Source organism: Rhinoraja longicauda, chromosome 15 (assembly GCF_053455715.1).
Source record: "Rhinoraja longicauda isolate Sanriku21f chromosome 15, sRhiLon1.1, whole genome shotgun sequence".
Taxonomy (NCBI): domain Eukaryota; kingdom Metazoa; phylum Chordata; class Chondrichthyes; order Rajiformes; family Arhynchobatidae; genus Rhinoraja; species Rhinoraja longicauda.
In genome coordinates, this window is record NC_135967.1 from 7,578,243 (window position 1) to 7,599,714 (window position 21,472).

General features: G+C 46.1%; 1 protein-coding gene across 3 annotated transcripts in view; it reads right to left on the bottom strand.

The window, feature by feature from the left end:
- Positions 1-21,472, bottom strand: part of ophn1 (oligophrenin 1) — a 195,949-nt gene that overhangs the window by 44,746 nt on the left and 129,731 nt on the right. For 2 of the 3 annotated variants that reach the window (XM_078412146.1, XM_078412145.1), the window contains exons 17-20: positions 18,553-18,658; positions 13,604-13,763; positions 9,763-9,922; positions 3,084-3,428 (exon numbers count right to left, since the gene is read on the bottom strand). In XM_078412146.1, coding sequence (XP_078268272.1) covers positions 3,084-3,428; positions 9,763-9,922; positions 13,604-13,763; positions 18,553-18,658 — 771 coding nt within the window. The remainder of the gene's footprint in view (positions 1-3,083; positions 3,429-9,762; positions 9,923-13,603; positions 13,764-18,552; positions 18,659-21,472) is intronic. The other variant, XM_078412147.1, reaches the window with a different exon arrangement.

Consider the following 21,472-nt stretch of genomic DNA (forward strand, 5'->3'; position numbering starts at 1 on the left):
CCCTTTGGCCCACCGAGTCAGCGCCGACCAGCGATCCCCACACGCTAACACTATCCTACACACACTAGGGACAATTTACTATTTTACTGAAGCCAATTAACCTACAAACCTATATGTCTTTGGAGCGTGGGACTGGAGAAAACCCACGCAGGTCATGGGGAGAACGTATAAACTTCATACAGACAGCACCCGCAGGCAGGATTGAACCCGAATCTCTAGCGGTGTCCGGCAGCAACTCTAACGCTGCTCCACCGTTTCGTTATGTAATTGGAGAAAATCTCTGCTCTTCATTGAACTGAGAAGATGCAATCCTCTGTGTACAAGTGACAAGACTGTGTGAATTTGGTAGGTCAGAGTGCAATAGTCAGAGGGCTGGTTTGGGTACCCGAGGAGATTGAGACTCTGAAGAGAGAGAGCTGTGATTCTCGTGGCTGAGATTGGCTTACGCCCCAGTCTGCTGGAGACCACCCCATGGATGGCAAAATATCAAATTAAACCTGCTCTCCAGTAATGTTTCATTACGGATTTAAAAAGCATTCACATCCTGCCTTGTCGTGTTGATGAGTTACCAGAAAACACCCAGGGTCACAATTCAAGAACACAAGGTTTTGCCCTTAATTTATACTGCGTGTCCAGGACTTGGATCTGAAATGGGAACTGGATGCTGCCTGTCAAGCCAGCACCAAATCGTATTTAAATCTATTTGCACCCATTGTGTGTCGACAGTCCTGCCGCTGAGGCTGGGAGGGATTTACTGGGGTCACTGTTCACCCCCAGCTGTGGGGCAAGGCAGTTGCCAGCCGTAATGGGGTCAGTTTTCGAGGAATATTCAAAAGTCAGCATGATGGTATTCTTAACATTCAGCATGTTGCTCTCTCTGCAGGGAGCTGTGTGAGTGTACGCCAAGTTCTATCATTGAAAAACGTCTTAGTAGCATTAGATCAATATTGTCCAATAAAACAGATAAACCAGACACCCATGTGAACGTGACAATTGTCTTATCCACATACACCATGCCTGACTGACCCTTCTTCCCCAGATACATTTCCCCACTCTATGCCCAGCCAGACGGATTTGACCCAATCGCCCTCTCCCCTCCGATGACCCCAACCCATTCTGCACACTAAACACCATCTACCCTCTAAGGGTGGCACAGTGGCACAGCAGTAGAGTTGCTGCCTTACAGCGCCTTCAGTGCCAGAGATGCAGGTTAAATCCTGATTACGGGTGCTGCCAAACGTACGGAGTTTGTACGTTCTCCCCATGACCGCGTGGGCTTTCTACGAGATCTTCGGTTTCCTCCCACACTCCAAAGGCGTACTGGTTTGTCGGTTCATTGGCTTTGGTATAAATGTAGATTGTCCTTAGTGTGTAGGATAGTGTTAATGTGCGGGGATCGCCGGTCGGGGCGGACACGGGAGGCCAAAGGGCCTGTTTCGGCGCTGCATCTCTGAACTAAACTATCCTCAGTGCACCCTGTGGGACCTGCCTGTCAGCGGTCGAGCTCCCAAGCAGTGGTTCCAATCGGTCAAAAGGACACAAAGTGCTGTAGTAACTCAGCAGCAGGTCAGGCAGCATCCCTGGAGAACATGGGCAGGTGACGTTTCGGGTCAAGACTTTTCAAAAGGTCAAATGGTGTCAGTGATAGATCCCCACTCGTACAATCCTAGACACTTCCAAGGCAGGCAATAGACAATAGACAATAGGCAATAGGTGCAGGAGGAGGCCATTCGGCCCTTCGAGCCAGCACCGCCATTCAATGTGATCATGGCTGATCATTCTCAATCAGTAACCCGTTCCTGCCTTCTCCCCATACCCCCTGACTCTGCTATCCTTAAGAGCTCTATCTAGCTCTCACTTGAATGCATTCAGAGAATTGGCCTCCACTGCTTTCTGAGGCAGAGAAATCCACAGACTCACAACTCTCTGACTGAAAAAGTTTTTCCTCATCTCAGTTCTAAATGGCCTACCTCTTATTCGTAAACTGTGGCCCCTTGTTCTGGACTCCCCCAACATTGAGAACATGTTTCCTGCCTCTAACATGTCCAACCCCTTAATAATCTTATACGTTTCGATAAGATCTCCTCTCATCCTTCGAAATTCCAGTGTATACAAGCCTAGTCACTCCAGTCTTTCAACATCTGACAGTTCCGCCATTCCGGCAATTAACCTAGTAAACCTACGCTGCACGCCCTCAATAGCAAGAATATCCTTCCTCAAATTTGGAGACCAAAACTGCACACAGTACTCCAGGTGCGGTCTCACTAGGGCCCTGTACAACTGCAGAAGGACATTTTTGCTCCTATACTCAACTCCTCTTGTTACGAAGGCCAACATTCCATTGGCTTTCTTCACTGCCTGCTGTACCTGCATGCTTCCTTTCAGTGACTGATGCACTAGGACACCCAGATCTCGTTGTACGTCCCCTTTTCCTAACTTGACACCATTCAGATAATACAGCACCCATTGTCATCAATATCACACTGCATGTCAAAAACCAAGGAGACAAGGCACATTCAACCAGGTCCACTTGGGCTATCATAAATACACCCTAGCATTCTAATAACCAACACTCCAAAGGGTTGACGTAACCTTGTATATTCTGTGTACACAAGGCAGGAGATGAGGAAACCTTTGACTATATTTAAGAAACAAAGAACTGCATATGCTGGTTTCTACCAAAGACAGACGCAAAGTGCTGGAGTCACTGCGTGGGTCATGAAGTATATTTACTCAGTTAACTCCACCTGGATTTGGAGACGGAGGCGTGCCCAAGGTGCCATTGCATTGGCATTGCCGAGGATCATGGTCCCAGCCTGTCATCACCCTCTTGTCTCATAAAAAAGTTAAACGATTTCTGTACCTGTTCCAATCGCTGGAACTAAGGGCAAAGGTGAGCTACTGAAATAAAATTCCTTTCTCGGTCACAGTAGATTTTGTTACGGTTCAATTCAATTTAAAATGGTGAAATGAGTCAGGCAGGGGCTTAGAAAAGGAACGAGGTTTCTCTCCGATGCATTAATAGAGATGGTAAAGTTAATATTCCATGCCCGTTCACATTAATACATATCAAATGCATTTACCATCGTCAGTGTAAAACATTTTGGAAGAAAGTGCCTTTGATTGAAAGGACGCCGCTCGAGAGACACTGGCAGAGGTCTGATCTGGCACAAGTGCCCCATTTACAAACTTTGGCCCCATCTTTAGACCACCTTCTTTCAATTTTGGCGCAGGTTTTCCGCCGTCCGTCTCTGAGTTCTGGCTGCCGACAGCTTGTCGAGCAGGGGCCTCGGTGTCTGCCGATCGCACACTGCCCAGGTTTGGCCTCGCCGATCTCTGCAGTGGGATCGGGCTGGGGGGAGAGCCCACAATGCCCAGCTCCAGATGATGGCCACCGTTGGCATTTTGGTTTGCGTTTGCTGCGCCACCTGTAAAGTAACCAAGACAGTCAACATTACGGGTGCAAGAGGTTGAAGTGTGCTTGCAAACCAAGTGAACAGTTCCTCCTCGTGGGATGAACAATCCCAGGCCGGGTCATCTACGTTTATAGATAGTTATTAGGAATACATATCCGGAATCTCTACTGTACCCGTTCCCCAAATTCCTGCTGCAAGGAAGAACTTAATAGGAAGCAATTAAAAGTAAATGTCTTAGCTGACTGTTTAGGAAAAGCCGTATTATTCAATCACTGAACATTTCCCTTGTTAGTCTGTGCCACCCAGGGCAGCACAGTGGCACAGTGGTAGAGTTACTGCCTCACGGCACCAGAGACCAAGGTTCAATCCTAACCTCGGGTGCTGTCTGTGTGGAGTTTGTACGTTCTCCCTGAGACTGCTTGGGTTTTCTCTGAGTGCTCCGGATTCCTCCCACATTCCAGGTACGTGCAGGTCTATCGGTTAATTTGTTTCTGTAGATTGCCACTAGTGTGTAGGATGCGAAACTGGGATAACATAGAACTAGTGTACGGGTGCTTGCTGGTCGCTTTGGAATCTGTGGGCCGAAGGGCCTGTTACCATGCTATATCTCTAAACCAAATGAAACTAAATTAGCTATGCCTCTATCCCAGCTGTTCTGAGGTTCGATCCTGACCTCACATTTTGCCTGTGGCCAAATGGGATTTCTCCGGGTGTTCTGGTTTAAGCCTACACTCCAAAGTCATGCAGGTTTGGAGGTTAATTCACTTCTATAAACTGTCCCGAGTGTGTAAGACTAGCACTAGTGTACGGGTGATCGTAGTCTCACCGGCCAAAGGGCCCGTTTCCATGCTGTATCTCTAAACTCAATTATATTGCAAATACATACAGTCAATAGAAGGATAAACCAAGTATTTCTGGTGACACTTCATTCATAATAAATAGAAACATGTTTGAAATGACGTGAACAGTCTCAGTGAACTTGTGCCTCACAATGACATCTCTGGAAGGAACTGCAGCTCCTTGCTAGCATGGTACCACATTGTTACATCAGCACTGTGAAGGTGTGGCCCAGGGAGAGAGTGGATTCAGATGCAGATGCATTGAAAGCAATCATCTACAATCAGCAGGACTGATCCATGTGGGAACTGGACAAGCCCTTTGTCCAACAATGTCCATGCCAAACATGAACCCAAATTAAACTAATCTCCTCTGCCTGCATGTGATTCATATCTCTCCATTATCTGCATATGGAACTATATTCTGAACTCTGTATTTTATCTTTGCTCAACCAAGTGTACTTGAGTATGGTGTGATTGCATTTATGTACAGTATTATTTGATTGAATAACATGTAAACACAAAAAAAGTTCACGGTACCTTGGTACACGTGGCAATAATAAATCTGAACTTATCCCATTTCTCCAAAATAAAGTGCAGGTATTTCAACAACTAATCTTATAAAGGTATTTATTCACAAAATGCTGGAGTAACTCAGCAGGTCAGGCAGTATCTAAGGAGAGAAGGAATGGGTGACGTTTCGGGTCGAGACCCTTCTTCAGACTTCATCTTATAATGGTGCTGATTTCTCAGTCTTTTAAGGAGGAGACTCAAAATAGTTACAAACTTCAGTATGTGTCAATCCATCTCCCTCCAAAATGGTATTAACGGAATGAAGACAAGAGATGTTTGACAAACATATCTTCGTGGCAGGTTCTCTGCAATTTGGTGAATCGGGACCCATGCTGGTGGTTTGTAGAATGAACCATAACAAATATAACAAATGCAGAGTAAACTTGCTCCTAATGTGGCAGAATAAGCAGTCCTGAATTATGTGGGATCCTTGGAATATAACTGGGCTTCAAGCAATTGCTTTCGATTTCATCGTTCAATTATTTTCTGCCCTTTTTAAAGGAAAGTACTTGAAGTGGCAGAATTTAGGAGCACAATTCACCCCACACTCCTTGCTCCAAGCCTGATTAACTCACTTCCACCCTAATGGAAGGATCAATAGCTGGCATCCTTGAAGCTAGAGAGACTATCCACTGAATCCTGACAAAGTTAAATATATAAAGGCTGGTGCGGTTTTCGGTTAAGCTTGGATCATGCTTTGGTTTTAGGGATCTACTGCAATGGGGAAAAAAAATGTCCAGGGATCCTGCAAAGGTTAAACCTCCGAAACGATTTGCAAGTCAGTTGGATTGATGCCCACATTAGGGGGTCAAACTGGAGGGAGGGGTGTTTGGCTGAGAGAACTAAGATCAGGAAGATAAATCCCAATGGCTTTCAGATGAGACCCTCGCATTGCAATGAGAGGCCAGGAGAAAGTGGCAAGATGACTGGGTGCCCAGTGTCCACCACTCTCTCTGTACCCCACACCACAGGGCGAGGAATCGAAGAGGCTTACAAGGAAGTGTAACCTCCTAGTCCACTGTTCGCAGTCACCGCGAATGGGGGGGGGGGGGGGGGGGGGAGAAAAGTCGGCTCTTCTCATTAACACAGGCTCGCTGAATAAAAATCCTTTTACGCCAGCTCTGTAATTAGGATTCCAATGCAAAGACCGCAGTTAAAATGCAGAGCCATATAAAAAAAAAAAAGGGGAAAACAGGGATCTTGATCATTTCTCCAGCAAACAGCTGCAAGCAATTGATTCAACCAGACAGCGCCGGTCTCACGAAAGAGACTGGCACTGGCGCCAAGCGTCCCACGCCTCAGACACATATACGGATAGCGCTATTAAAACCGCCATCCGCCCGCTGCAGGCCGACAACCGGCTGATTAATGGAGCAAAGTCCATGTGTACAAATTAAAAAGAGAACGCACAACCCTGCCCAGACACTGCAGAAGGCATACATCAGGCGCCAGTATCTCATTAACCATCTCAAGGCCCTCAGTCTTACTCTTGGCCCCGGAGAAGGCTGGAGAGAAAGGGAGATAAGTTAACCAATCCCCCAAAGCTGGCAGTGTCAGCACCCCACCGAATGGCTGGCGCTTAGTTCCCATTCCAATTCCATTGGAGCTACTTCAGGAGAGCACCCTCTTGGAAAGAGGCAGATTCCCTAAACGGGCTGCTTTGTAAGGACGGGTCCTGAGTTTACCTTGACAGCACACTGTGATTGGAAGGAAAGAAAGGAAGGAAGATTCCAGGAAGATATGCCGTATTCACCAGCTGGCATATACTCCAGAGAGGAACTTCAACACTAAAGCCATGACCTTGGGTAAATTCATTCAAAATGTCCCCACAGAAACATGAGTTGCCATCTACAATCTTTTACTTTGGTCTTATTCTATATCTTGCTCAAGTAATACAAGAGCTGCAATAAACAGTCACAAAAATAGGCCCTTTAAGGCAGCTCCACCATTCAATAAGATCATGGTCAATTTGACCAAGGTCTCAGCTTGCCTGCTGTCCACTTCAGCCTTGAACTCAATTCAACCTCTACATCTCTTTGGAATATCCAAAGAGCTACAACCTTTGCGAAAGAAGTAATCTTCCTGTGCGCTTCCAAATGAATGATGACTAATTCTAGGACTATGCCCCCTAGTGCTCACCTGCAGTCTGGCACTCTTCCATCCGCCTGGGCAAGATGACTCCTCTTTATTTCAAACTGTGGTGAGTACAGGCCCAACCTGTTCAGCCTTTCCTCAAGTCAACTCCTCAACTGGTGAATCTTCTCAGAATTGCCCCCAATGCAAACTAGTCCCTCTTCAATCAAGCAGACCAAAACTGTACTCCAGGTGAATTTTCACCAATGCTCTTTACAGTTAGACAATAGACAATAGGTGCAGGAGTAGGCCATTCGGCCCTTTGCAGTTGTAACATCACTTCCCTATGTGCGTACTTCAACTTTACATATCAAGGCACACTGCCTTTAAATCAAGACTGATGCTACTGGTAATTCAAAATGAATTATGGACAAACCAACCGTGTAATCAGATAATATCTTGCCGTGCCCATCTCGTTCGATATGTCGGCACACCTATGAGGCAGTATATTTACTGTTTAGTTTATAGTTTAATTTGGAGATACCGCATGGATCCAGGCCCATCGGCCTAGCGAGTCCGGGCCGACCAACGATCACCCTGTATGCTAGTTCTATCCTACGCAATTTATAGGTCAATTAACAATAGACAATAGGTGCAGGAGGAGGCCATTCGGCCCTTCAAGCCAGCACCCCCATTCACCGTGATCATCGCTGATCATCCATATTCAGTACCCCGTTCCTGCCTTCTCCCCATATCCCTTGACTCCGCTATCCTTAAGAGCTCTATCTAACATACAAACCTGCATGACTTTGGGATGTGGGAGGCAACCGGAGCACCCAGAGGAAACCAATGTGGTCACAGGGAGAACGAAAAACTCCGTACAGACAGCACCCGCAGTCAGGATCGAACCCGGGTCTCTGGCACTGTAAGGCAGCAACTCTACCGCTGTGTCTTAGTACCATCCAAGATTTAAATGGATATTGTACTATCCTGCAAGGTTCACAGGGCAAATATTTTTTCACCCATCAGGATTACCTAGCTGTGACCTTGGTTCTGTGCAACAAATTGGGAACACAGATGCAAAATGAAGCTGTTTGGGGAGACCATAGCTAGAAAATGAACGACCAACTTTGCCTCGGCAGCCTCACCTCCCTTCAAACTCATCCACACTCCAGATACTCTCTGGGCTAAAACATCTGCTTTAGAGAAGGGAAATCACTTTGCGGCCAGTAAACCACCAAGTTTAATAATTCTGTTAGAAGTTACAGTTGAATAGCCAAAGAATAAATCATTCTTTTTTGAATTAAGCAAAGGAACCATCATGAAAAGGAAAACAAAAAATCTAAATTAAAGCAAATACTAGATCTGTGAATCATTTTACAAATAAGAGAACAGAAATTACAAGCTGACTTTTATTGAATGTTATTCTGTGATGAAATGAACCAGCAGAGTATTTTGGGTTCGGCTACATTAACACTTGCTCTGCTGAAAGGGCATTTAGGACAAGAACTGTTGTTAATAAAAGACTAATTCAACCAACGTGCATGCTAAAATTTGTCAAGTTCCACAAGAACTGTTTGGAATAATTTACTTAAATTTCGAAAATATTCTTTATTCAGGATATAAATTGTGTATAGCAGTGTGCCCACTGCCTAACACACTACACACAATTTATAAAGGCCTACAAACCCCCACTGGTGGCACAGTGGCGGTAGAGTTGCTGCCTTACTGTGCCAGAGACCGGGTTCGATCTTAACAAAGGGTGCTGTTTGTACGGAGTTTGTACGTTCTCTTTGTGACCGCGTGGGGTTTCTCCGGGTGCTCCGATTTCCTCCCACATTCCAAAGACGTGCGGGTTTGGAGATCAATTGGCTGCTGTGAATGGTTCCTAGAGTTTAGGATAGTGCCAGTGTATGGGGATCGCTGGTCGGCGCAGACTCGGCGAGCTGACAGGCCAGTTTCCTCGCTGTATTTCTAATCTCAACTAAACTTACACCATCCTGGCCACGCTCTCAGTTCACCTACTATCAGGAAGAAGGTATAGGAGTCGGAAAATTTACTGAATATTTGTGTATTATTTGTTTCCAATGAGAGTTGCGTTTCTAGGCCTGTTATGCTGTTGCAAGTGGGAATGTAACTGTTCTGTTATCAGTACTCATGACGAATGAACACTTGACTCTAGGCTCTAATAATGCAAGGCTCTTGTGAAGGCCTTGACGTCACCATTTGGTTCTAAGTAAGGCGCGCTGCACTGAGGGTAAACATGACCCCAGCAGACAACCTTGCAACTGATTCAGGGCCATTGCCCTGAAACAGTAACCAATCCTCCATCCACTTATGCTGCCTGAGCTACTAACCATTTCCAGCACTTTATTTCCTGTTGGTCTGGGTGAATCTTAAATGAATACATGGCTAGATGGGCTGAGACTTGGATGAGGATCCAGAGGCTTCCAGCCTTCGTGAAGTTGTACCACAGTTGGTGGTGTGTCTGAAAGGGTTAAACAAAATTCAATAGTGTGTTGTGACACAGACCTTGAGTGAGATGTGGACACCCAGTCCAATTAGCACCCCCTTTGTTCCCTGCCACACGCATTGAATCATTTCTCCGCATTGTGCAGGAATTAGAGTAGGAAGGAACCGCAGATGCTGGTTTACACCAAAGATTGACACTAAAAGCTGGAGAAACTCTGCGGGTCAGGCAGCATCCTTGGAGAAAAGGAATGGGTGGTGTTTCGGGTCAGGAAGGTGTCTCGACCTGACCCCGCTGAGTTACTCCAGGTCCCCCTGTCGTGTGTAGGAATGAGGCAGTTACACCACAACATACTGAACAGGTAGGCTTGTCAACGTCACCACTTTACACCTACAAGGATGCTGACCTTCCACGTCCACTGAACCCGACATGCCGAGATGGGGGCGGTGGCGAGCCGGCCGCTTGGAGATGGTGATGGGCTGCCGTTTCCGAGGCGCCGCTCTAGGTGGCGGTATTGGAGGAGCAGCGTTCTCCTCCGGCGGAGACTGGAATATCTGTTGGATTGAAAGTAACACAGGGACACCATTTAAACGGAACACTCTTTGGAGTTTAGTTTAGGGGTACAGCACGGAAATAGGCTCTTCAACCCACCGAGTCCACGCCGACCATCTACAACCTGTTCACACTAGTTCCATGTCTTACACACTAGGGTCAATTTAAGAACTCAATTAACCTACAAACCTGCACGTCTTTGGAGCGTGGGAGGAAACCCGAACACTTGGAGGAAACCCATACGGTCACAGGGGAAAATGAGTAAACTCCACACTGACATCACCCATCGTCAGTATTTATTCACAAAATGCTGGAGTAACTCAGCAGGTCAGGCAGCATCTCAGGAGAGAAGGAATGGGTGACGTTTCGGGTCGAGACCCTTCTTCAGACTGATGTCAGGGGGGCGGGACAAAGGAAGGATATAGGTGGAGACAGGAAGATAGAGGGAGATCTGGGAAGGGGGAGGAGAGGGACAGAGGAACTATCTAAAGTTGTTTTTTCAGGAGAAATCACGGAGCACGGGTCTCTGGAGCTGTGAGGCAGCAGCTCCACAACTCATTCAATAACATTCAGCAATGCATCAATTGAAATTAAAGGGATAGGATTTCTGTGACTTTTCCCCAAACTCATGCCATCATTTTGGCAGGCCATTCCATAGAATTTTGTAATGTGTATCTATTGGGGAAATCCAGGGAATACCTAGGAAAATAACTGCAGATGCTGGTTCAAATTGAAGGTAGACACAAAATGCTGGAGTAACTCAGCAGGTCAGGCAGCATCTCAGGAAAGAAGGAACGGGTGACGTTTCGGGTCGAGACCCTTCTTCAGACGGAAGAAAGGTCTCTACCCGAAACCTGCTCTCCTGAGATGCTGCCTGACCCGCTGAGTTACTCCAGCATTTTGTGTCTAACAGGAAATACCTAGTGCTGGTGCTGCACCAGGCCAAGTGGACATCTCGAATAGTGATATCAGGAAAGGGCCGAGTGCTGGAGGGCGAATGATTGAGAGAGGGTGCTGTGTGTGTGTGGAATAACTAACTGAGCAGTCACAGCTCCATGTCTCCATTGTGAGAGGCAGCCACCTCTCATGGACACAACCGTGTAATGCTAGCTCCCCCATGTGGCCATGCAGGGCATCGCAGCCACTTCAGTCACTGATTCAACCGGCACACTTGAATGGAAAAGATGGTGAAGACACATCGATCCTTAGTGAGGGGCTTTAAACACACGTGGACTTAAAGGGGTCTGGATAGAGGAGAGTCAGAGTCATGCTCCGGTGCCTGAGGGCTGACACAGTATTGTCCCCTGCGTAGGAAGGAACTGCAGATAGACACAAAACGCTGGAGTAACTCAGCGGGTCAGGCAGCATCTCTGGAAAAGGAATGGGTGACGTTTTGGGTCGAGACCCTTCTCCAGACCCATTCCTTCTCTCCAGAGATGCTGCCTGCTCCGCTGAGTTACTCCAGCTTTTTGTGTTTATCTTTGGTTTAAACGAGCATCTGCAGTTCCTTCCTACACAAGGAACTGCAGATGCTGGTTTACACCGATGATAGACACTGACGATAGACCCTGATGATAGACACAAACTCAGCGGGACAGGCACCATCTCTGAAGAAAGGTCTGAGGGAGGGTCTTGACCCGAAACGTCGCCTATTGCTTTTCTGCAGAGTTTCGGGTCGAGACCCTTCTTCAGACCCATTCCTCCCCTGAGATGCTGCCTGACCTGCTGAGTTATTCCAGCTTTTTGTGTCTATCTACAATATTGTCCCCTGCTGCGTTTGCATTGGGCAAGTGCCAAACTCGTGTTATATTGCAGGAGCACAAGAAAGGGCTACAAAATGGTATTCAGAATGAAACAGTGTCCCCAACACAGCTGCTCGCTTCAGTTAGACTACAACACTCTGGGATGGCCGACATTACATCACCATGATCCAAACCTTCAGGCAGAGAAGCTATGCTGTCTTTCCAGCACAGTGCTGCTGGGTTGTCTGCTTCACTGGCAAATGCACTGTTTTATGGTTGAAATATTCAATCACATCCCTGATTGTACTCATGGGCGGCGTGCAAATTCCTACTGAGCTATTTGAAGAGCAGGGCAGCAACTGGATAAATATTCACACTGTAACCATTTACGGGATATTTACAGGGTTTTTCCTACCCTCAGTAAAAATGAGATCTGGCCATTTTCCTATCAAGACCTTTCTGTGGGTAAATTGGCTTCAATTGAACTGACTGTGAAACATTTGGGCACGGTCAGTGGCTGCAAAAGCCAATGGGTAAATGTAGGTCAAAACACAAAGCGCTGGAGTGACTCAGCGGGTCAGGCAGCATCTGTGGAAGAAATCTGTCCACGCCAATGAACCTGTGGAATTCATAGCCTTAGATGGCTATGAAGGCCAAGTCATTTAGTATTTTTAAAGCAGAGATTGACATATTCTTGATTAGCAAGGGTGTCAAGGGTTATGGGGAGAAGGAAGGAGAATTGGATTGAGAGGGAAAGATAAATCAGCCGTGATTGAATGGTGTAGATGGGCTGAATGGCCTAAATTTGCTCTTAGAACCTATGAAATGGGTCATTTCAGGACTATTCTTCAGATTGCCTATCCATTTCCTCCACAGATGTTGCCTGACCCACCCAGTTGTTCAAGCACTGTGTTTTGCTCACGATGCCAGCATCTACAAGTCCTTGCGCCTGTATAAATGCAGGTCTTTTGTTTGCATCACAGGGAGAGATGCAAGTTGTAATCTCCTACGGGTTCCCTGCATCCCATCAACCGCCAACATTTTCCTCATTGTGTTTACAGTTCACCCATCCCATGTGAAGAATGGTTCACACTTGGCTGAGAGAGGAGATACACGTCAACAATTCACAAGCGAGATTGGTGATGACACGCATCACTGCTCTCTCCTTCACTCCTCCGCTGACATCTTCCAGCAGTTAGAGTTAGAGACATAGAATCTTACAGCTTGGAAACACACCCTTCAGCCCAACATGTCCCATCTACACTCGTCCCACCTGCCTGCGCTTGGCCCACATCCCTCTAAACCTGTCCTACCCATGTACCTGTCTAAATGTTACTTAAACATTGCAATAGTACCTGCCTCAACTACCTCCTCTGGCAGCTCATTCCATACACCCAGCATCCTTTGTGTGAAAACGATTCCCCTCAGATTCCTATTAAATCTTTCCTCCCCCTCACCTTAAACCTATGTCCTGTGGTTTTTGTTTCCCCTGCTCTGGGCAAGAGACTCTGTGCATCTACCCGATCTATTCCTCTCATGATTTTGTACACTGTATGCTTTCATTTATTCAGCTGCAAAAGGAAACTGATGCATTGGTCTCACTTCAAATGCTGGATCAGCTACCTCTGCAGAGACGAAAGGTGAAACCTAACCTTCTGGTCTGTAGGAAATATCACTCTTATTAATGGTTTAGCTTCACTTTAGTGGTACTGCAGATTATCAAAGCTGGACAAAAAGATGGTCGTCTTTTCCGCCAGCATTTAATTGACCGAACAATTCTCAACATTTTGAATTATATTGTAGTCAACTCGAGCAGGAGACCAGCCTGCGTTACTTCAGCAACCAACACACAGTGGAGAATTTCCACCCAACCCCTTCACAGTGACAGTGACAGTGACAGCAAAGTTGGCCTTTGCTCAAATTCAGCGGAGTGGGATTTACCTTTTCATAATGGTCAATCAGGATTTCCACAACAATGTTCTGAAACTTGATGTTGATCATGGCCGCGACTGTGTCTTCCTGCGGCCTCATTAAGGTGGGCCCAAATATCACTCCCATGTTGGAAGCAGTCATCAAGTTCTCCTTACTGTGGCTACAAACACTGCACGAGAAGAGAATGGTGCCGTTGTCAACAGGCCAGGACAGGGGTTAAACACACGCATCCTTTCTTTCAGCCTTCTGTAGTCAGGCGGCACCTTCTCCTGAACCGCCAGTACCATTTGGTTTGGATTAAATTGAAAGATACAGCATGGAAACAGGCCCTTCCACACACCGAGTCCACACCAACCATCGATCACCCCATCACATTCGTTCTACGTTATCCCACTTTTGCATCCACTCCCTACAGTTTAGGGGCAATTTTCAGAAGCCGATTAACCTACGAACCTGCAAGTCTTTGGGACGCGGGAGGAAAATGGAGCACCCAGAGCAAACCCACGCATCACAGGGAGAACGTGCGAACTCCAGGCAATCAGCACCCGAGGTCATGATCAAACACAGGTCTCTGCCACTGTGAGGCACGGGGCAGCACGGTGGCGCAGCGGTCGAGTTGCTGCCTTACAGTGGCAGAGGCCTTGGTTTGATCCTGACTGCGGGTATTGTCTGTGTGGTGTTTCTACGTTCTCCCCGTGACCGCTTGGGTTTCCCGCACTCCAAAGACGTACAGGTTGTAGGTTAAATCGGTTTTGGTAAAAAGTTATAAATTGCCCGTAGTGTGCAGGATAGTTCTAGTATACGAGGTGATCGCTGGTCGGCGCGGACTCAGTGGGCCGAAGGGCCTGTTTCCACACTGTATTTCTAAAACTCAAAACTAAAACTCTACAAGTTGGGCCTTTGTGGGACCATGTCGATAGTGTGGCAGTCATACTTCAGCACAAGTGGCCTAAAAAAATAAGTTATAAGGCACAAAAACAATTTTAAATCGCCACATGGCAACAAACATTATTTTAAGAGGAGTTTGGAAATTTGAAACTCTTATGTGTGCATTACCACACAGTTGTCAGACTGCCACAGAATCCCAACCAGCTCTCCAGTGCCTTTTAGTGAAGAAATCCTGCCATCTTGCCCTAATACATGTCCAGTCCCATATCCATCTAACCATTCATTAAGTGGCTGAGCAATAAACTCAGCAGCCAAGCACGGAGAGAATGTGCCAGATGTGCTGGTGGCATCCACCCCAAGAATGACAGAAGGGGAAAGGCACTTGGCACATTCAATTAGAGCGATCCATCGTCCAAAGCATCTGATGGTCATGGCTGAATGTCCCTCCATCTGCGTAATCTAATCTTGGATATACAGTAAACCCTCGCAATAACGGACCTCAATGTAGCTGATTGCAGTTATAGCGGACCCAGGCTCTTGTTGTACACCCCCGCCGCTTCCGGCAGTTACCCCATGAGTAGCTTCTTCCGGTGTTGGGAGCGGAGAGAGCGGGCAGCATGAAGGTGGCGTGAGTACCGGGCCCATCCCCGGCCCACCGGGTGTGGGAACAAGGGCTCTGTGGCTCCCCGGCCTGTGAATTCCCACTTGTTTAACGAAACGCACATCTCTTCCCTCCCGGCCTTGGGTTAAACTTTACACCCCCCTCACTCGGTTATAGCAGACAATAGACAATAGATTCGAGCCAGCACCGCCATTCAATGTGATCATGGCTGATCATTCTCAATCAGTACCCCGTTCCTGCCTTCTCCCCATACCCCCTGACTCCGCTATCATTAAGAGCTCGATCTAGCTCTCTCTTGAATGCATTCAGAGAATTGGACTCCACTGCCTTCTGAGGCAGAGAATTCCACAGATTCACAACTCTCTGACTGAAAAGGTTTTTCCTCATCTCCATTCTAAATGACCTACCCCTTATTCGTAAACTGTGGCCCCTGGTTCTGGACTCCCCCAACATTGAGAACATGTTTCCTGCCTCCAACGTGTCCAACCTCTTAATAATCTTATACGTTTCGATAAGATCCCCTCTCATCCTTCTAAATTCCAGTGTATACTACAGCCTAGCCGCTCCAGTCTTTCAACATCTGACAGTCCCGCCATTCCAGGAATTAACCTAGTAAACCTACGCTGCACGCCCTCAATAGCAAGAATATCCTTCCTCAAATTTGGAGACTAAAACTGCACACAGTACTCCAGGTGCGGTCTCACTAGGGCCCTATACAACTGGAGAAGGACCTCATTGCTCCTATACTCAACTCCTCTTGTTATGAAGGCCAACATTCCATTGGCTTTCTTCACTGCCTGCTGTACCTGCATGCTTCCTTTCAGTGACTGATGCACTAGGACACCCAGATCTCGTTATACGTCCCCTTTTCCTAACTTGACACCATTCAGATAATAATATGCCTTTTTATTCTTACCACCAAAGTGGATAACCTCACATTTATCCACATTAAACTGCATCTGCCATGCATCCGCCCACTCACACAACCTGTCCAAGTCACCCTGCAACCTCACAGCTCACACGACCACCCAGCTTTGTATCATCTGCAAATTTGCTAATGGTACTTTTAATCCCTTCATCCAAGTCATTAATGTATATCGTAAATAGCTGCGGTCCCAGCACCGAGCCTTGCGGTACTCCACTAGTCACTACCTGCCATTCTGAAAGGGACCCATTTATCCCCACTCTTTGCTTTCTGTCTGTCAACCAATTTTCTATCCATGTCAGTACTCTACCCCCAATACCATGTGCTCTGATTTTGCCCACTAATCTCCTATGTGGGATCTTGTCCAAGGCTTTCTGAAAGTCGAGGTACACCACATCCACCGGCTCTCTCCTGTCAATTTTCCTAGTTACATCCTCAAAAAATTCCAGAAGATTAGTCAAGCATTACCTTCGTAAATCCATGCTGACTCGGGATGATCCTGTTACTGCTATCCAAATGCTCCGCAATTTCGTCTTTTATAATTGACTCCAGCATCTTCCCCACCACTGATGTCAGACTAACTGGTCTATAATTTCCCCTTTTCTCTCTCCCTCCTTTCTTAAAAAGTGGGATAACATTAGCTACCCTCCAATCCACAGGAACTGATCCTGAATCTATAGAACATTGGAAAATGATCACCAATGCGTCCACAATTTCTAGCACCACCTCCTTAAGTACCCTGGGATGCAGACCATCAGGCCCTGGGGATTTATCAGCCTTCAGTCCCATCAGTCTACCCAACACCATTTCCTGCCTAATGTGAACCTCCTTCAGTTCCTCCGTCACCCTAGGATCTCTGGCCACTAGAACATCTGGGAGATTGTTTGTAGTTTCCTTAGTGAAGACAGATAAAAAGTACCGGTTCAACTCGTCTGCCATTTCCTTGTTCCCCATAATTAAATTCCCCTGCTTCTGTCTTCAAGGGACCCACATTTGCCTCGGCTATTTTTTTCCTCTTCACATACTTAAAAAAGCTTTTACTATCCGCCTTTATATTATTGGCTAGCTTACCCTCGTACCTCATCTTTTCTCCCCGTATTGCCTTATCCTGTATTATACATTCGGCAATAACAGACACCATCCCCCCCACCCCCGTGGGCTGTCATCGCGAGGGTTTACTGTATATCTATTTGTTCTCCAGTCCCAGTGTGAATCTTGGGGTTAAATTGGTTCACTGTTTCACCTCCTGACCCTCTAACAGATAAATGCTTCACAAAAATAGCATCAACCTACACAGAATCAGGACGGGTCCACCAGCAGTCAGCCTCTGTCAGAGAGGGGGCACATGGGGAAAGCTAGCAGATGTGGATGTTGGTGGTAATGACCTTGGGATCCTGTGTGCAGCTTTAGTATTTCCACTCCCTAGCGTTTGAGGCCCTCTGAGGGGGCGCTGTGAACTGTTTATGTATGTGCTGTTTTGTTTGTGTGCCATTGTATGTTCGTTCTTAGTACCTGAACTGATGTACAGCACTTTGGTCAATGTGGGTTGTTTTGAAATGTGCTGTACAAATAAAATTGACTTGACTTGACTTTTGCTGTTGAGCAGACCATCAAAGCTCAGCACTTGACTCAATTACAAAAAGGGCTGGCAATACATTTGGAACAGAATTGAAAGATGAGTAACTGTTTCTAGCAACTGAGAGGCACAGAGAATCAGAACCAGGCATTAACACACGACAGAGAGAGGGGGAAGTGGAGACGTGGGCAGATCATGTTCTGGAACACATTGCCCGAGCCGGTGGCAGCAACAGATTCAAGGTGAACATGCACCCATTCCAATACAAGCTGATTCAGTCAACTCAGTCCCAATACATTGATCAAGTAACGTAGCTCCATAAAAAGTGTGAGGAGTAGGTGGCGGGTGGGGATATTCCTTCGGAGTGAGGTTGGAGTGTGCAATGTGGCAGACACTTTCTTCTTGCATTCTCCTTTAGATTCTTCTGCAAGATTCAACAGGAATATCATGAAGTGAAGTGGACACTGTTTGGGTTATCGCAGAAAATATATATCGTCTTAGAAGGTCTCTGGCACACAACAATATTTGGGATTGAGACAAGAGAGAGACAACAAGAGGCGGATGAATTTTGCTGGCGTTGCTAGTATCAAAACCCATCAACTTCTCATCACTTCTGACAATGAGATCATTTGTTCCTGATATAAATAGGAAAGAATCCTAAGCCACAAGGTCATTGTATGTGCTGCACACACGTTCCATGCAAGAATTATCAACAACATCTATTTCCTGCATAATCTCACAAGGAGGCATGAACGGAGTCTGACAGCAAACTGCACACATTAGGATATTGGAAAAGGAGATGCAAAAGTGGTGATTTCAAGCAAAGGTTTAAAGGAAAGTGCGAGTATTTTTTTTTCTTTTTACCTCCTCAACCTCAAAGACGGTCCCACTTAAAAAGACGCCAGTCCCGGCAAAACCCAGGCCCAACAAGTCCCAGTGACACTTACTTCATTAGATGTTTAATTATAAGTTCAAGTATTTCCCGATTTTTCTCAGGTAGCTTGTACACCAAGGAGTGAATTGCACCCAGCCGATAATCCAGGTTGTCCGACTCTGAAACACAATGACCACCATCATAGACGGGCAAAGGAGTAGAGGAACGGTGACAAACATTCATTTCCAAATTCAGTACCTCCTGACTTGTTCTCAGCCTAATCCTTTCAGACCTAGCTGAAGATCTAGCTGAAGTAAGTCAGGTAGCATCTGTAGAGGGAATGGATCGGTGACATTTCAGGTCAGGTTTGCAGAAGAGTCCCGACTTGCAAAATTGGCTATCCATTCCATCCAAATATTCTGCCTGACCAACTGATTTACTCCAGCGTTCCTGCTAAAGTTCTGCTAAAGCTAACCTGGGTCTCTCGCGCTCTGAGGGCAGTAAGGCAGCAACATTCTCTAGAGAATGTCCTTTATGTCTCTTAGACAAAGCAAATGCAAAATAAAGACCGGTCTCTGGAAATGCCCAAAGACTACAAATGAACAAAAACAAATATGGTGGAAACATCTTTTAAATATTGGTTCAGTGATCGGATACAAAATCTTGAAAATAATCTCATGGGGCAACATGGTGGCGCAGTGGTAGAGTTTCTGCCTTACAGCGCTCAGAGCGCGAGAGACCCAGGTTCAATCCCGACTACAGGTGCTGTCTGTACAGAGTTGGTACGTTCTCCCCGTGACCTGCATGGGTTTTCTCCGAGATCTTCAGTTTCCTCCCACACTCCAATGACTTACAGGTTTGGAGGCTATTTGACTTGATATAAATGTAAAATTGTCCCTAGTGTGTGTAGGATAGTGTTAATGTGCGGGGATCGCTGGTCGGTGAGTACTCAGTGGGTCAAAGGGCCTGTTTCCACCCTGTATCTCGAAACTAAACCTTTGCACAGCTAATCAATGCATTTCAGGGGAATCTTAAAAATCATATTCATATCGTGGCAGTATGCACAATATTACCATGGATTCAATTACTGGAACTAATGATATGGAAATAAGTTCAAATTCCAATAAATTTAGTTAAAATTCAATTGACCAAAAAAATATCTAGAATAAAATGCTGATTGACACCATGAAACTAAGAGGCAGCCATTAAAAAAAAGCTCAATAAAGAAAAGGAGGCATTTCAATCTCATTTTAACAGGACTACGGACTAAATGCTCTCTGAAATGATTTGTAGGTCACTCAGCTGTCAAGATTTAAAGAAAATGTGTGGGTTTTTTTTTAACACAGAGTGGTGAGGGCCTAAAATGCACTGTCAGTTGTGGTGATGGAGGGGGAAACAACAGTGGCATTTAGAGGCGTTTGAATAGGTACATGGATATGCAGGGAATGGAGGAATATGGATCACGTGCAGGCAGAGGAGATTTGTTTACCATGGCTTCGTGTTCAGCGATTGACAGTGTGGGCTGTTCTATGTTTATAGAGGTGTGTACAATCATGAGAGGAATAGATAGGGTGAATGCACAGAGTCTGTTTTTTTCCCCAGGGTAAGGGAGGCAGTAACTGGAGGCCGTAGGTTGAAGGTGAGAGAGGAAAGATTTAATGGGAACTTGAGGGTCCATTTTTTCGTACAGGGAAAAAGCTGTTTGAAAGTCTGATCTATTTTTAATTCTACTTTGTCACAACATGGCTTAGGGCGGTGCAGCTGGTAGAGCTGGTGCCTCATAAACCCGCCACAGAGACATGGGTTCCATCCTGGCCCTAGGTGCTGCCTGTGTGGAGTTTGCACGTTCTCCGTGATTGGATGGGTTTCCTCCGGCTTCCTCCGACATCCCAAAGAAGCGCAGGAGTGTGGGTTAATTGCCCCCAGTGTGTAGGGAGTGGGTGCAAAGGTGGGATAACGTGGGCATGGATGAGTTGGGCCGAAGAGCCTGTGTCTGGTTTGTATGATTTTCGGACTCTTATAAGACAAGAACCACCAGCAGCACCTCCAGGACAAAAATGTACTGGAAATAAAAAAGACTGGCCTTGTCAGTGACACCTACATTGCAGATGATACACAGAACACAGCACAGGAACAATTCTTTTGGCCCACAATTATTAGTTAAACTAATCCCCTCTGATCCATAATCCTCCGATTTCATGTGCCTATCTAAAAGCCACTTAAATGTCTCCATTATATCTGCCACTACCGCCACCCCAGGCTGAGATTCCAAGCACCCATCATTCACTGTGCGCAAGATAAACACCTGCTCCACGCATCTCCTTTACACTTTGTCCCTTTCACCTTACAGCTATGCCCACTAGTCTTCGACTCCCCCCCCCTGGAAAAAGAGTCTGACCGTCTATCCAATCTAGGCCCCTTATAATTTTGTACACTTCAATCAGGTCTCCCCTCAAAACCTCTGACTTTCCAGAAAAAGTAATCCAAGTTTGCCAAACCTCTCCTTGTAGCTAACATCCCCTGATTCTGGTAAACGTTTTCTGCGCCCTCTCTAAAGCCTCCACATCTTTCCTGTAATGGGACGACCAGAACTGTATATGATACTCCAAGACCTGTCTAGGCTAGGCCTGGAATCTTGTGGGCTCTTATCATCCTGGTCTAGGACGAAGGACAACTTAGATTTACCAGCAAGGCACCTGAAGGGTAAGTGATGATGGAATGACATTCAAGAAATTATGGCGCAAATCATAAAGGGTAAAGAGAATCGATTTCCATTCATTGGGGGATCTAAATCTTAAGGGAAAGTCTTAAAAATATGGTTCACTGAACTTATGAAACACTTTTTCATACAAAGGGTGATTGAAATTTGGAACTCTTCCATAAAGAAAGTTGACATTCTTAATTTTTGACCCAATACTGATAGATTTTATTAACCAACTTTTGTTTTTACACAAAGGGTGGTATGTATATGGAACAAGCTCCAGGAGAAGGTA